The sequence below is a fragment of the Pipistrellus hanaki genome (assembly GCF_964339955.1).
Source record: "Pipistrellus hanaki genome assembly, chromosome: 18".
Taxonomy (NCBI): Eukaryota; Metazoa; Chordata; class Mammalia; order Chiroptera; family Vespertilionidae; genus Pipistrellus; species Pipistrellus hanaki.
Window position 1 is genome coordinate 1,961,739 of NC_140520.1, and position 12,070 is coordinate 1,973,808.

General features: G+C 61.1%; 1 protein-coding gene across 6 annotated transcripts in view; it reads left to right on the forward strand.

Moving 5' to 3' along the window:
* The first annotated feature begins 3,261 nt into the window (after positions 1–3,261).
* The window catches only part of CDC14A (cell division cycle 14A), a 43,655-nt gene continuing 34,846 nt past the window's right edge, over positions 3,262–12,070 (forward strand). For 4 of the 6 annotated variants that reach the window (XM_084865343.1, XM_084865345.1, XM_084865346.1 and 1 more), the window contains exons 1-3: positions 3,263–3,657; positions 4,650–4,740; positions 11,616–11,691. In XM_084865343.1, coding sequence (XP_084721469.1) covers positions 3,609–3,657; positions 4,650–4,740; positions 11,616–11,691 — 216 coding nt within the window. In that variant the 5' untranslated portion in view covers positions 3,263–3,608. Of the gene's footprint in view, positions 3,658–4,649; positions 4,741–11,615; positions 11,692–12,070 lie in introns of all 6 variants that reach the window. The other 2 variants (XM_084865342.1, XM_084865344.1) reach the window with 2 other exon arrangements.

Here is a 12,070-nt window from a genome sequence, read left to right on the forward strand (position 1 = left end):
AGAGGGATAGAAACATCCATGATGAGAGAGAACCATTGACTGACTGCCTCCTGCACATCTCACGCTGGGGACTGAGCTCACAGCCCAGACGTGTGCCCTGACCGGGAACGGAACCGAGACCTCCTGGCTCATCAGTCGATGCCCAGCCCTTGCATTTCAGAGGGTCGTTAGGTTCCCGAGTGACTAAGGCGATCAGGACGCCGCGAGGGGCAGGGTTGGAACGGGGTGGCGGCGTAGTTGGGAGCTGCCTTCAGCTCTGGCTTTCCCCGCTCTGCTGCTCGCAAGCAAAGGCCGGGCCTGCTCTCGGGGGTCCCAGGCAGCACTCACAGGACATTTGCAGCGTTAGACGGAGTGCTGTTCTTTACAGCCACTTCTCTGCTATTCCATTTCTGTGAATAACACTGGCTCCCTCTCCTGCAGGAGAGTGACATCTTGTTCTCTCAGTATTTCCTCTGTGTGAGACACTTTGTTTGTTTGAAAGCAGAGCCCTAACTTTTAGATGAAGTTGGGTGATTGGAAAGGAGCGTTTCCCAGGATCCTCCTCCACGGACGGCGAAATCATGGCTTTATTATGAAACTACAACCAGTGGGAACTCTGACCTCATAGTTGAGAGAATAGCGTTTGTGATCTCGTTAGAACCTTGACACGGGTGTGTGCTGTGTGCACTGTATTCATTTTTCCCGCAGGCTTTTCTGTGCCATGTATGAAGGTTCTGCAGATTTTGCCTGAGAGCTTGGATTATACAGACAATCACTTCAAAAAAAAAAAACAACTTAAGGTTCTTTGAAATGAATATTACACCTTCAAAAATGTCATTATAATGCTCCTATTGTACGTGTGCTAAGGAAAAATAAACCGCTTCATTTTGAGGGCTCCATTGGAAGGACATGTCTATTTGTATAGGCCGTGATTCACTCCTCATGACCCGAATTTCTAAGCGAGAGAATTACAGGAAGAATATGTTTCTGTAAACTCAATTTAAGAAGTAACAAAAGGGTGTTCAAGGAAGTCTGCCTTCTCTGAGGGCCTAGAGTTGAGTTCTTTTCATCAGACCGCTTCCTTTGAGAAATGCGAAGTACACATTGAATGAGAACCCCACCTTCTTTTCCTGATGCAGTATTTCTGATACAAAATGGGAATTTGGTCAGCGAATTCAGATTCTGCTTGACTTTAAGTGGGCAAATCTGGATACAGCTCTCCATGGATGAATTCGTTCAGCCTTTTCACCAAGGCGGGCACGTGGGTTGAGACGTGCGAGCGCTTGGCTTTTCATATACACATCTCAGTGGGGATTTTTCGGGAACTTTGAATTGAATTGGCCCACGTGCTTGTCGACACCAAGATTTGGGGGACTCAACAGCAGGCAAAATGCAACTGATTGTGTGACTGTGGACCAGGTGCTCAGGGCATATTTCCATTCTCGGAGCTCAGAGCCGGGGCCCCTGGCCCTAAAACAGGGCATGCGCCTCAGCAGAGTGGAACCAGCCTCACAAGGCCTCCTTCTCAGGAGGCTCACATTTAAAAAGCTCCTCTGAGGCAGTTTTCCTGCTGTGAGGCTGGGGGTGGGTAAGACGCTCTTTAGCGGTTCTTCCAGCTTCCTGTGGGTAGGATTCTGGCCTTGGGCTTAGCGGGTTGGATGTTAGGGTAGGTTTTCCTGAAGAGGCGTGTCCATCAGCATGAGATGCTCTGGATCCTCCTCCTGCACGTGGGGCGCTGTGCCTCTATCCTTGTCCGGCCTGGTTAGCTTCTGCGCAGCCCGCGAGGCTGCCCCTGGGCAGAGGCCGCGGGAGCCCCTGTGCCCCCTTCCTCTGGGCAGTGGGGGCGCCGCCGTCTGCCCCTCTGATTCCTGCACAAACCCCAGGGCGCATGCTACTCTGACGACGGGCCCGGGGCGCCATGTTCTTATCCTGTGCCCTCTCCCTGGCCGGCCGCGGGACCCGGCCTTAAAGTTGCCCACAAACCACGGGGGGGGGGGCCCTAGGGGTGGCACCCCTCCCCGCGCTCCTGCGGGGCGGCGGCGGGAAGGCGCTCTGGGTGGGTGTCTCCCCCCCACCCAGGACACGCGGCCCCCGGCCTGTCCCCGGCCTCCTGTCCCCGGCCTGTCCCGGCCCCCCAGCCTGTCCCGGCCCCCCAGCCTGTCCCGGCCAGTCCCCGGCCCCCCAGTCCCCAGCCTGTCCCGGCCCCCGGCCTGTCCCCGGCCCCCTGTCCCCGGCCTGTCCCGGCCCCCCAGCCTGTCCCGGCCCCCCAGCCTGTCCCGGCCAGTCCCCGGCCCCCCGGTCCCCAGCCTGTCCCGGCCCCCAGGCCTGTCCCCGGCCCCAGCCTGTCTCCAGCCCCCGGCCAGTCCCCGGCCCCCTGGTCCCCAGCCTGTTTCCAGCCCCCGGCCTGTCCCCGGCCCCCGGCCTGTCCCTGGCCTGTCCTGGCCACCCGGCCTGGCCCCGGCCCCCTGTCCCCTGCCTGTCCCCGGCCTGTCCCCGGCCCCTGGCCTGTCCCCGGCCTGTCCTGGCCACCCGGCCTGTCCCGGCCCCCGCCCCTCCCGGGCCGCCCCGCCCGGCGCGGGGGGCGTTTGTGATGCCCGCGGCCGGCGGCGGCCAGAGCGGGGCGCGCGGGGGCCGGATGGGCACGGTCGCCCCGATGAGAACCAAGCGCTCCTTCTCCCAGGGCGCGGCGTGCGCGGAGGACGCCGGCCCGCGGTCCTCGGTGCTCGGAGGTAGCCGCCCGCCCCCGGGGCCTCCTCGGCCGAGGGGTGCGTCCGGGCGGGGCGGGGGCGGGGGCGGGCGCGGTCCGGGCGGGGCGAGGCCGAGCGGGAGAGCCGCGGTCTCCTTGTGTGCATGTGCGCGCGCACGTGTGTGTGTGCATGTGTGCGGTGCATGTGCGCGCATGTATGTATATATGTACATGCAGGTATGCAGTGCATATACGTGTGCATGTGTGTATGTATGTGTGTGCATGTGTGTGTATATGTGTGCGTGTGCAGGAGTTTAGGAGAACGTGGGTGCGGAGAGGCGGGGAGGGCGCTGCGCACCCCGCCCCGGTTCGCTCATGGATGCCGGTCCGGAGGCCGCCGGTCCCCGCCGCCGGGCCCCGCTCCGCCCGCCATTGGCGGAGCCAACAAAGCCCTGGCGACGGGCGCCAGGTGACCGCGGCCCTGGCGACGGGGGCGGGCCCTTTAAGGGCGGCCGGAGGCTGACCGGCCGGGGCGGCGGAGGACGGAGCGGGCGGCCGGGCGGCCGGGCGGGCGGGGCGGAGGCGGAGCGGAGGCGGAGCGGAGGCGGAGGAGGAAGAGTCGCCGGAGGAGGCGGCGCAGCAGCCGCGGGGCCGCCAGCCCGGCCGCAGTCTGCCCGCCGCCGGCGAGAGGCCACGGCGCGATCGGGGCGGCGGGGCTCCTCCATGATCGCCGCGGGCGCCGGGGGCCCCGTCTGCCCGGCCGAGCGGCTGCCGGGCGCCGATCGCCTCGGCCGCGGCCCCGGGCGCTGGGGCGGGGCGGCCCCGCGGAATGTGCCCGGGGCGCCCGGCGCGCTGAGCCCCGCGCCCCCGCGCCCGGCCCGGCCCAGGCGCCCGCCCGCCCCCCGGCGCCCGCCCCCGGGGCCCCGCGCGCCTCCCGCCTAAGATGGCAGCGGAGCCCGGGGACCTGCGCGGGGCGAGCGAGCTGGTGCCAGGTGAGGAGCGGCGGCGCCTCCTCCGGCCCCGGTCCCGCACCCCTCCTCCCCGCCGCCCCGCCGCCCCCGATCCTCCCCCGGACCCCGTCCCGGCCTCGCTGTCCCCCGGCCCCCGTCCCCCCGCGGCTCCGCGCTGGCCCCCGCCCCGGCCCCGGTCCGGTCCCGCCCGGCTCCCCTCCCCGCCGCACGCCGCCCCGGCCGGCCTCCCGCCGGGGGACCCTTAGGTGGCCTCTCTCTCCCTCTCGGTGTCCGGGACCCCCCAGCCCCACGATCACTCCCCGCGCCTCCTTCCTCTTCTGAGGTCCGGGCCGCCGGCGGGCGCCGCTTCCCCTTCCGCAGCGGCTGCAGCTTCCAGCCGGCGGGCACCGCCAGCCCCGGGACCCTCCGGGCTCCCCAAGCCGCTCCCCCCGCCCCCCCCCCCGCCCCAGCCGGACCCCGACCCCGACCCCGACCCCGGGCGGTGCTCTGCCCCGGGGCCCCCCACCCCCATCCCCCGGGGCGCCCTGGGTGCTGGGCCCTTGGGTCTCCCTTTCCCGGAGATCAGGTTCCGGCGAGGAGCCCCGTGTGTGTGAGTGTGTGTGAGTGTGTGTGTGTGTGTGTGTGTGTGTGAGTGTGAGTGTGTGTGTGTGAGAGCGTGTGTGTGTGTGTGTGTGAGTGCGTGTGAGTGTGTGTGAGTGTGGGGTGTGTGAGTGTGTGTGTGTGTGTGTGTGTGTGAGTGTGAGTGTGTGTGTGTGAGAGCGTGTGTGTGTGTGTGTGTGTGTGAGTGCGTGTGAGTGTGTGTGAGTGTGGGGTGTGTGAGTGTGTGTGAGAGTGTGTGTGTGTGAGTGTGTGTGTGTCTGGGGTGTGTGTGTGTGGGGGGGCTGGTTGGGGGTTAGGGGGTAAGGAATGGGGAGCGCTGGCTGTTTTGACCTCCCCTTGTGGTCGCCACCACCCCCCCTCTTCCCCAGCTTCCCTGCTTCTCAGTTTCTCCTTCTTTTGAACTTGTCTTTCAGATCGTTTATATTTTGCTACTTTAAGGAATAGACCCAAAAGCACAGTTCATATCCACTATTTCTCCATCGACGAGGAGCTGGTCTATGAAAAGTAAGTTTCTGGGTGTTTTGTGTGTGTGTGTGTGTGAGTGTGTGTGTGTGTGTGAGTGTGAGTGTGTGTGTGTGTGTGTGTGTGTGTGTGAGTGTGTGTGTGTGTGTGTGTGTGTGCGCGCGCGCGCTTTTTTTCTCAACCCTTTAGCTGGTGAGGAAAACCACTAACTTTACGGCTGTTTCAGTCACTTTCCCCCAAGGGTGCGCGCGAGGAACGGGGCCAGGTGCTGGGGAGAGCGAGCACGCCTTTATTTTACCTTTTAAACGTGTTCCTTTGGGATAGAGACAGACAGACGCACAGAGAGACCTGCATTTGTTGTTGATGCGATGTGCCCTGACCAGGGATCGAACCTGCAGCCTTGAGGTAGCAGGAGGGTGCTCTAACCACCCACCACCCAGCCAGGGCTGAAAGTGAAGAGAAGGTGAACCTGTCAACACCTCAGTCCTCGGGCGTCTGTCTGTCTGTCTGTCCTAGTTCTGACCACCAGGACCGACCGCACCTGGGGATTAACCCTCCCAGAGCCGGACTGGGAGACCCGCCGGGCCCCTGCCGGACTCTGCAGTGGCCTGGGGTTCGAGGCCAGGGCAGTGCGTGTGCCCGGGCTCCAGCGTCGCAGGCCCCGGGCCGCTGCTGGCTCGCGGGACGTTTGCGTTGGAGCGGCTGGTTGTCCCGGAAGCTGTCGTCGGAGCTGGTCCGGTGTTTGCTCTGAGGGGGCGGTGTTTTAAAAATGTGTCTTGGGGAGTGACTTTCCCCGAGTGGGTGCTCGGAGCCCCCACCCTGTGTGCTTTGCCCTGCCTTCGGGGAGGGCAGAGGAGTGCGGTCTGCCTTCTGTGGTTACCTCGCTGCTTTGGAAGGTGGGTCTGAGAGTGTAGATAAGAGAGAGGACCTGCTTATTGTGCGGGACCCGCAGGAAGAGGTATCTCAGTACATAGTAAGCACAGTGACCATTTAAATAGAGGAAATCTCTCTTCACGGAAAGCAGCAGGGCATCAGGAGTAAGGAGACTCCGTGGGCTGGACGATGCCCTCCTACTGAAGGGGTTGGGGCAGTGCTGGGGTAGCTCAGTGGGGGAGACCCACATCCACTGGACCCGTGGTCGGCAAACTGCTGCTCGAGAGCCACATGCGGCTCTTTGGCCCCTTGAGTGTGGCTCTTCCACAAAATGCCACGGCCTGGGCCAGTCTATTTGGAAGAAGTGGCGTTAGAAGAAGTTTAAGTTTAAAAAATGTGGCTCTCAGAAGAAATCTCAATCGTTGTCCTGTTGACGTTTGGCTCTGTGGACTGATGCGTTGGCCGACGACTGCAGTAGACCCAGTTCAGGGTGGATCCTCAGTCAGGGCACAGACAAGAACCAGCCAACGAAGGTGTCAGCCCGTGGGGCAACTGGTCGGTGTTTCTCTCTCTCTTCCTGTCTTTCTAAAATCAATTTAAAAGTTAGGAAAAAAAGGAAACTGGGGTTTCATATCATCCTGTCGTCTAAGCTATTCCAGCTTAAACACTTACTTTTACTTTCTGTTTTAAAAACATACATTTTTATTGGTTTCAGAGAGGAAGGAGGAGGGAGAGAGAGAGAAGCATCAACGATGAGAGAGAATCATTGATTGGCTGCCACCTGCACACCCCCTACTGGGGATCGAGCCCACAACCAGGGCATGTGCCCTTGGCTGGAATCGAACCTGGGACCCTTCAGTCTGCAGGCTGACGCTCAGCCCTAACTGGTTTGGCTCAGTGGGCTAGTTTCACTTTCTTGTTGTGTTACCTACATGTGCAGTGAGATGAGCATCATCACCTGAGCCGTGGTCGCTCTCGTTAGCCCCCTGGGGCCTGTCCTGTTGAAAGGGAGCGGGCAGCTCTGCCTGGACTGCTGGGCACCGCCAGGCATCCGAGAGTGAGTATCCCTGGCCTTCAGGAGCCTGTCTTTTTTAAAAATATATATTTTATTGATTTTTTTTACAGAGAGGAAGGAGGAATGAGAGTTAGAAACATCGATGAGAGAGAAACGTCAATCAGCTGCCTCCTGCGGATGTGCCCAAAACCAAGGTACATGACCCCGACTGGAATCGAGCCTGGGACCTCTCAGTCTGCAGGCCTATGCTCTATCCACTGAGCCACACCGGTGAGGGCAGGTGCCTGTCTTTGATTGGAGGGAAAACTAACGTTCACGTGGGATGCTCGGACCCGGTGTCTGGGGACTCTCCCTCAGGCAGAGGAGCAGGGCAGGATGCCCGTGGTGGCCGTGGGTACGGGAGCATGGCTGCTGCCTGTGAACACGCCCCGTGGCTGCAGGAGGGCTGAGGCCGGAGTCGGGTTCCCGCTGGGCTGCTGGGCGGAGCCGGGAGCAGGTGGCCTGTCCCGCCCCGGCCCCGGGCCATGTCCACCTGCGTGTTTCCGAGTGCCGCTCGCGGTCGGACGGTGCGTTGCTGTGGCCGTCTTTTGGCGAGCTCAGGGTTTGGGCACCTCCCGGCGTCTGAGCGCAGGGGACTGTGCGTGTGCCATGCTGGCCAGTCCCGCAGTGACTCACAGCCAGAGGCGGGGAGTCTGAACGCACCAAGGCCCGAGTGGCTTCTCTTGGGATGGCCAGACGGGGGCCCAGCAGACAGTGACATCGAGCCAGCTGACCGTGCGGCTCAGTGGGCTTCGGATTGTGGGCCGATGGACGAGGGCCGCGTGTTTGGTGTGATCGTCCTGTTGGCGTTTTAGAGAAGGGCTACACATCAGCACCCCTCTAATTCTTATTTCTCCTGAGAAAGGCTGGCAGGGAGACCACCGTGGATAGTGTGAGGGTTTTTTTTTTTTTTTTTTTTTTAATTCTCATCAGAGGGTATTTCCCCATTGATGGGTAGAGGGAGTGGCAGGGAGGGGGAGAACTCCTTCTGGAGTTGCCCCCTTTACACATCACGTTGCCCTGGGGTGGCGGGGAGGGGAAGTGGGGGGGAGGGAGGCGTGCACCCCGCGCGGGAACCACTGGGTGAACTGAGGCCGCCATGGGGCTGTGGCCACCGCGGTGAGCTGCGGGCGCCCTCTGAGGCTGAGGCTGGGGCTGGGGCTCGGCGTGTCCCTGCAGGCGGCCGAGGGAGGGGGTGCTCATGGCCAGGCGGCCTGGGCAGTGGGCGGAGAGAGTCACACGGTGGCCTCTGCGCAGGGCAGGCGGTTTGTTAGACGAGAGGCTGGTGTGAAGAGCGCTCACGTGTTCTGCCCCGGCCCGAGCGGCTGAGTAAAAGGCAGCCAAAGGCGGCGGCTGAGAGAGCGGCCCCAGCTCCTCGGGCTGGGATCGCAGGTCGGGGTTAGAGCCAGAGCTCAGGCTGGGTCCCCTGTGGCCCCAGGGAGCCCCCTGCACACGGAGCCTGGCGGGGGTAACAACAATGCTGTTTGGGTCACTTTTGTCCGAGCCGCTTCGCACACCGAGTTCTAAGGCGTGTGCCTGTGGGGTGTGCACCTGTGCCTGTGACTAACAGTCCACCCGCTGGGGTAGGTGGTGAGGAAGGAGACACATCTGTGCACACTTGCATCTGTGCACACTCGCATCTGTGCACACTCGCATCTGTGCACACACTCATCTGTGCACACGCATCTGTGCACACGCACATCTGTGCACAAGCGCATCTGTGCACATGCGCATCTATGTACACTCTTAACTGCACACTCGCATCTGTGCACACGCACATCTGTGCACACTGGTATCTGCACACTCGCATTTGTGCACACGCACATCTGTGCACACACACTCGTATCTGCACACACGCATCTGTGCACACGCGCCAGGCAGCACCTGGGGCTGCTGCCTGGACCCTGGTTTATGCCAACACCTGCTGCCTTGGCCTCTGGCACTCCCAGTGGGTCTCGTCCTCCTGGGGACAAGTTCTTGTCAGCTCCTCCCCACAGAGCTGGTGACAAAGCAGGTTTTCACTGAGGTGCTCAGGGCGCCCTTAAAAGAGGGCCGGTCTCCACCAGCAGCCTGAGGGAGCCCCAGTGGGCTGCGGGGGGTCCAGGGGCGAGAGCGGTCCGGCCCTCCCACGTCACCCCAGGGCCGCGCCTTCTGTTTGATGTAGGTTTCTAAGGTGTGAGATGTTCTCATTTGTAAGTTCATATACACAATCGAGGGCCAGAAGCCAATGAGTGTTACGTAGCCACAGCTCCATGCGCCTTGGTGATGAAAAACAAAACAGAAGCACCTGACGTGTTTGTGGGACGTGACAAAAGCAGCCCTGAAACTGCGGGGTGCATTGACGGACTTGCTCCCAGGAGGGAGGTCACGGATTGCAGACCCCGACGCAGGGAGGCACCGGTGCCGTCGGACCAGCTGCTGGGCTTTGGGGCCGGAGCCGTTTAGCAGAAGCCGCAGCGGAGCAGGATGGGGCCCCTCTGCCTGCCCCGGGTCACGAAACATCCCGATCCAGAGAGGAGTGTTACCGGAAGGCGTTGGCACCACACGGGTGACGGTGGCCGGACCCTGCAGGGAAAGCCGGCTGAGCGCTCGGCACGAAGGAGGGAGTGCGAGGCAGGTCACAGGAGGTTCGAGCAGGCGAGGCGGGCTCGGGTTCCAGGGTAGTTGAGCTCGGTGCTCCCTGGAAGGTGCTTTTTCTTTCTTTTTCTTTTTTCCTTTAAAAAAAAAAAATTATTGATTTTTTGCAGAGCGGAAGGGAAAGGGATAGAGAATTAGAAACACTGATGAGAGAGAAATATCCATCAGCCGCCTTCTGTACACACCCCCCTGGGGATGTGCCCGCAACCAAGGCACATGCCCTTGACCGGAATCAAACCTGGGACCCTTGAGTTTGCAGGCCGACGCTCTATCCACTGAGCCACACCGGTCAGGGTGGAAGGTGCTTTGTCACTTGCTTCAAAGGCACGTTAGCCTGGAGGCACGAGAACAAGGGCGGGGCTTGCTCGAGGCAAAGAGAAACCTTTTCCTAAAGAAGTTCCGTGTCTGGGACGTGACTGCCCTCCTGGACCTGCCCGGCAGGAATTTAAGATCAGATCAGCTCTGAGGCTGCTTTCCACAGCGCCTCCTTTTCACCTGCGATAAGCTGTGTAAATCAAATACGGTCACGTCCACGGAGGGGCCAGATGATGGTGATCTCTGGACGCACAATCATCTGGCCACTCCGTGTCTATGCTATAGAATAAAAGGCTAATATGCAAATTATCCCCTCGGCCAGGAGTTCCACCAGCAGGCAGGCCGGCCAACCGCCCATGTCCCCTCCTCCTGGTCAGGCTGGCCGGACCCCACCATGCACGAATTCATGCACCGGGCCTCCACACACACACACACACACACACACACACACACACACACACACACTGGGTGGCCAGATGATTATGCGTTCAGAGATCATCATCATCTGCCCACTCGGCGTACAAAAGCCTGTAACATGCACATTGGCCAGGGCGGCGAAGGGATGCGATACGGTAGGAAGCGTGCAGGTTAGACCCTCGGCGATCAGGAAGGAACTCCAGGAGCTGGCGATGTCCGCAGCATTCGGTAGGTCAGGCTGTGGTGGCCCCAACAGGCCAGGACGCCAGCCCAGGGACCGGAGCTGTGCAGTGGGGACCAGACCCCCCTGCTTCCCCGTTTCCCATCGGGGTCTCTGTGCCGGTGTGGGGCTGGGGCGCCTCGTGGCTGCACCGGGCGGGCTGTGGCGGACACTCGGACGGCGCTTTGATCGTCGGTCAGGGTCTGCTGAGCAGTCCGGCGTTTTTGGAGCTCGCCTGTCCTGAGCCCCAGCCAGGCACAGGAGCGTTCCCGTCTGGCTGGAGGGATGCTGATAACGGCCCGGTGATGGGGAGACTGCTCGGCAGTGGCTGTGTGGCCCGGAGGGCTGGCGGGTGAACAGCAGCCACGTTTTACACGTACACACGTGCACACGGGTGACATGACCCTTTGCACCGGAGGCCGCTGCGGCTGGAATAACACACTGGCTCAGCTCTCCTTGGGCGGTGAGCGCCGGGTGGCCGGGAAGGGCGGTCAGCAGCTTTGCGTAAAGACCCCGCTGAGTGAGTGAGCGAGCGAGCGAGCAGACAGACGCCAGCAGGCTTGGGAAGACACTGGAGCCTTGTTTTTCATCCACTTATAAAGCAGTTAATTTTTTGTGTGTGTGTTGTCAACATTCTTGGATTAGTATCTTTTATTGATTTTTTACAAAGAGCAAGGAAGAGGGATTGAGAGTTAGAAACATCGACGAGAGAGAAACATCAATGAAGAGAGAGGACCATCCATCGGCTGCCTCCTGCTCGCCCCCTAAATGGGGATCGGGCCCGGAGCCCAGGTGTGTGAGCGGACGGGGAATGGAACTGGGAGCTCCTGGGCCGTAGGCCGAGGCTCAGCAACGGAGCCACGCTGGCCGGGCTCGCCAGCCTGTGAGGACCTCACCCGGGTGGCGGGAGCACCCGTAGGTGGGAGGGTGAGCAGGGGGTGGGAGGCGGAGAAGGCGGTGCCGGCGTCAGGTCAGGAGCCGTTCTCCTCGGGGTTGGGTGGTCTGCAGACTGACAGCGTGCCCGGGACATGACGGGGCGGAGAGAGGGAGAGGAGCCCGGGAGAGCGAACAGAGTGAGTGGAGAGTGAGGTCTGCAGGGAGTGGTTGGAACCGGAGCCCACGAGCTTTAGGATGAGGAAGCAAACCCGCCAGCGGGCCAGGTGCTGCCGTGTGCGTGGGGTTCTCGAGCCGCCTGGCAGGGGGACGTCCGGCCGGTCAGAGAGAGGAGAGGAGGGGGAACCAGAGCTGTGCAGGTGGCTCCCCAGTGCGAGACGGCTCTTTGGATTTCCACGAGTCGGCTGTAAACGGGCCCTTTTCCCGAGGATAGCTGAAACCCGACAGCGGCTTTAACCAGAACAAACGTCTCAGTTTCATTAACTCCTGTTTTTGTCCTAATCTCAGCTTCTATGCAGATTTCGGACCCCTGAACCTGGCCATGGTGTACAGATACTGCTGCAAGCTGAACAAGAAGCTGAAGGTGAGTGTGGTGTACCCGTGTACGGTGACCTGGGTGCCGGGCGGGGGGGGGGGGGGGGGGGGTTTAGGGGGGTGTAGGGGCTTCACACTGGGGATGGAGCCCGGGTTCATAGGTCAGTGCTCCACCCCTGAGCCACACCAGCCGGGCAGGAGTGGTATTTTTAAAAAAACAGAATACCTTCTTCAAACGTAGTCATCCAAATCTTTGCTACCCATTCAACAATCTGCAAGTTTTATAAACATGATATGGCTCCGCCAGCTTCTTCTAAAATAGCCAATACAGTTTTAACGATGGACTTCACTTTTTCCCAGAGAAAATCAAAACCCTGGCCGGGGGCGGAGGGGAAATCTAAGAGTGTTACTGAAAAAGGGGACATTCT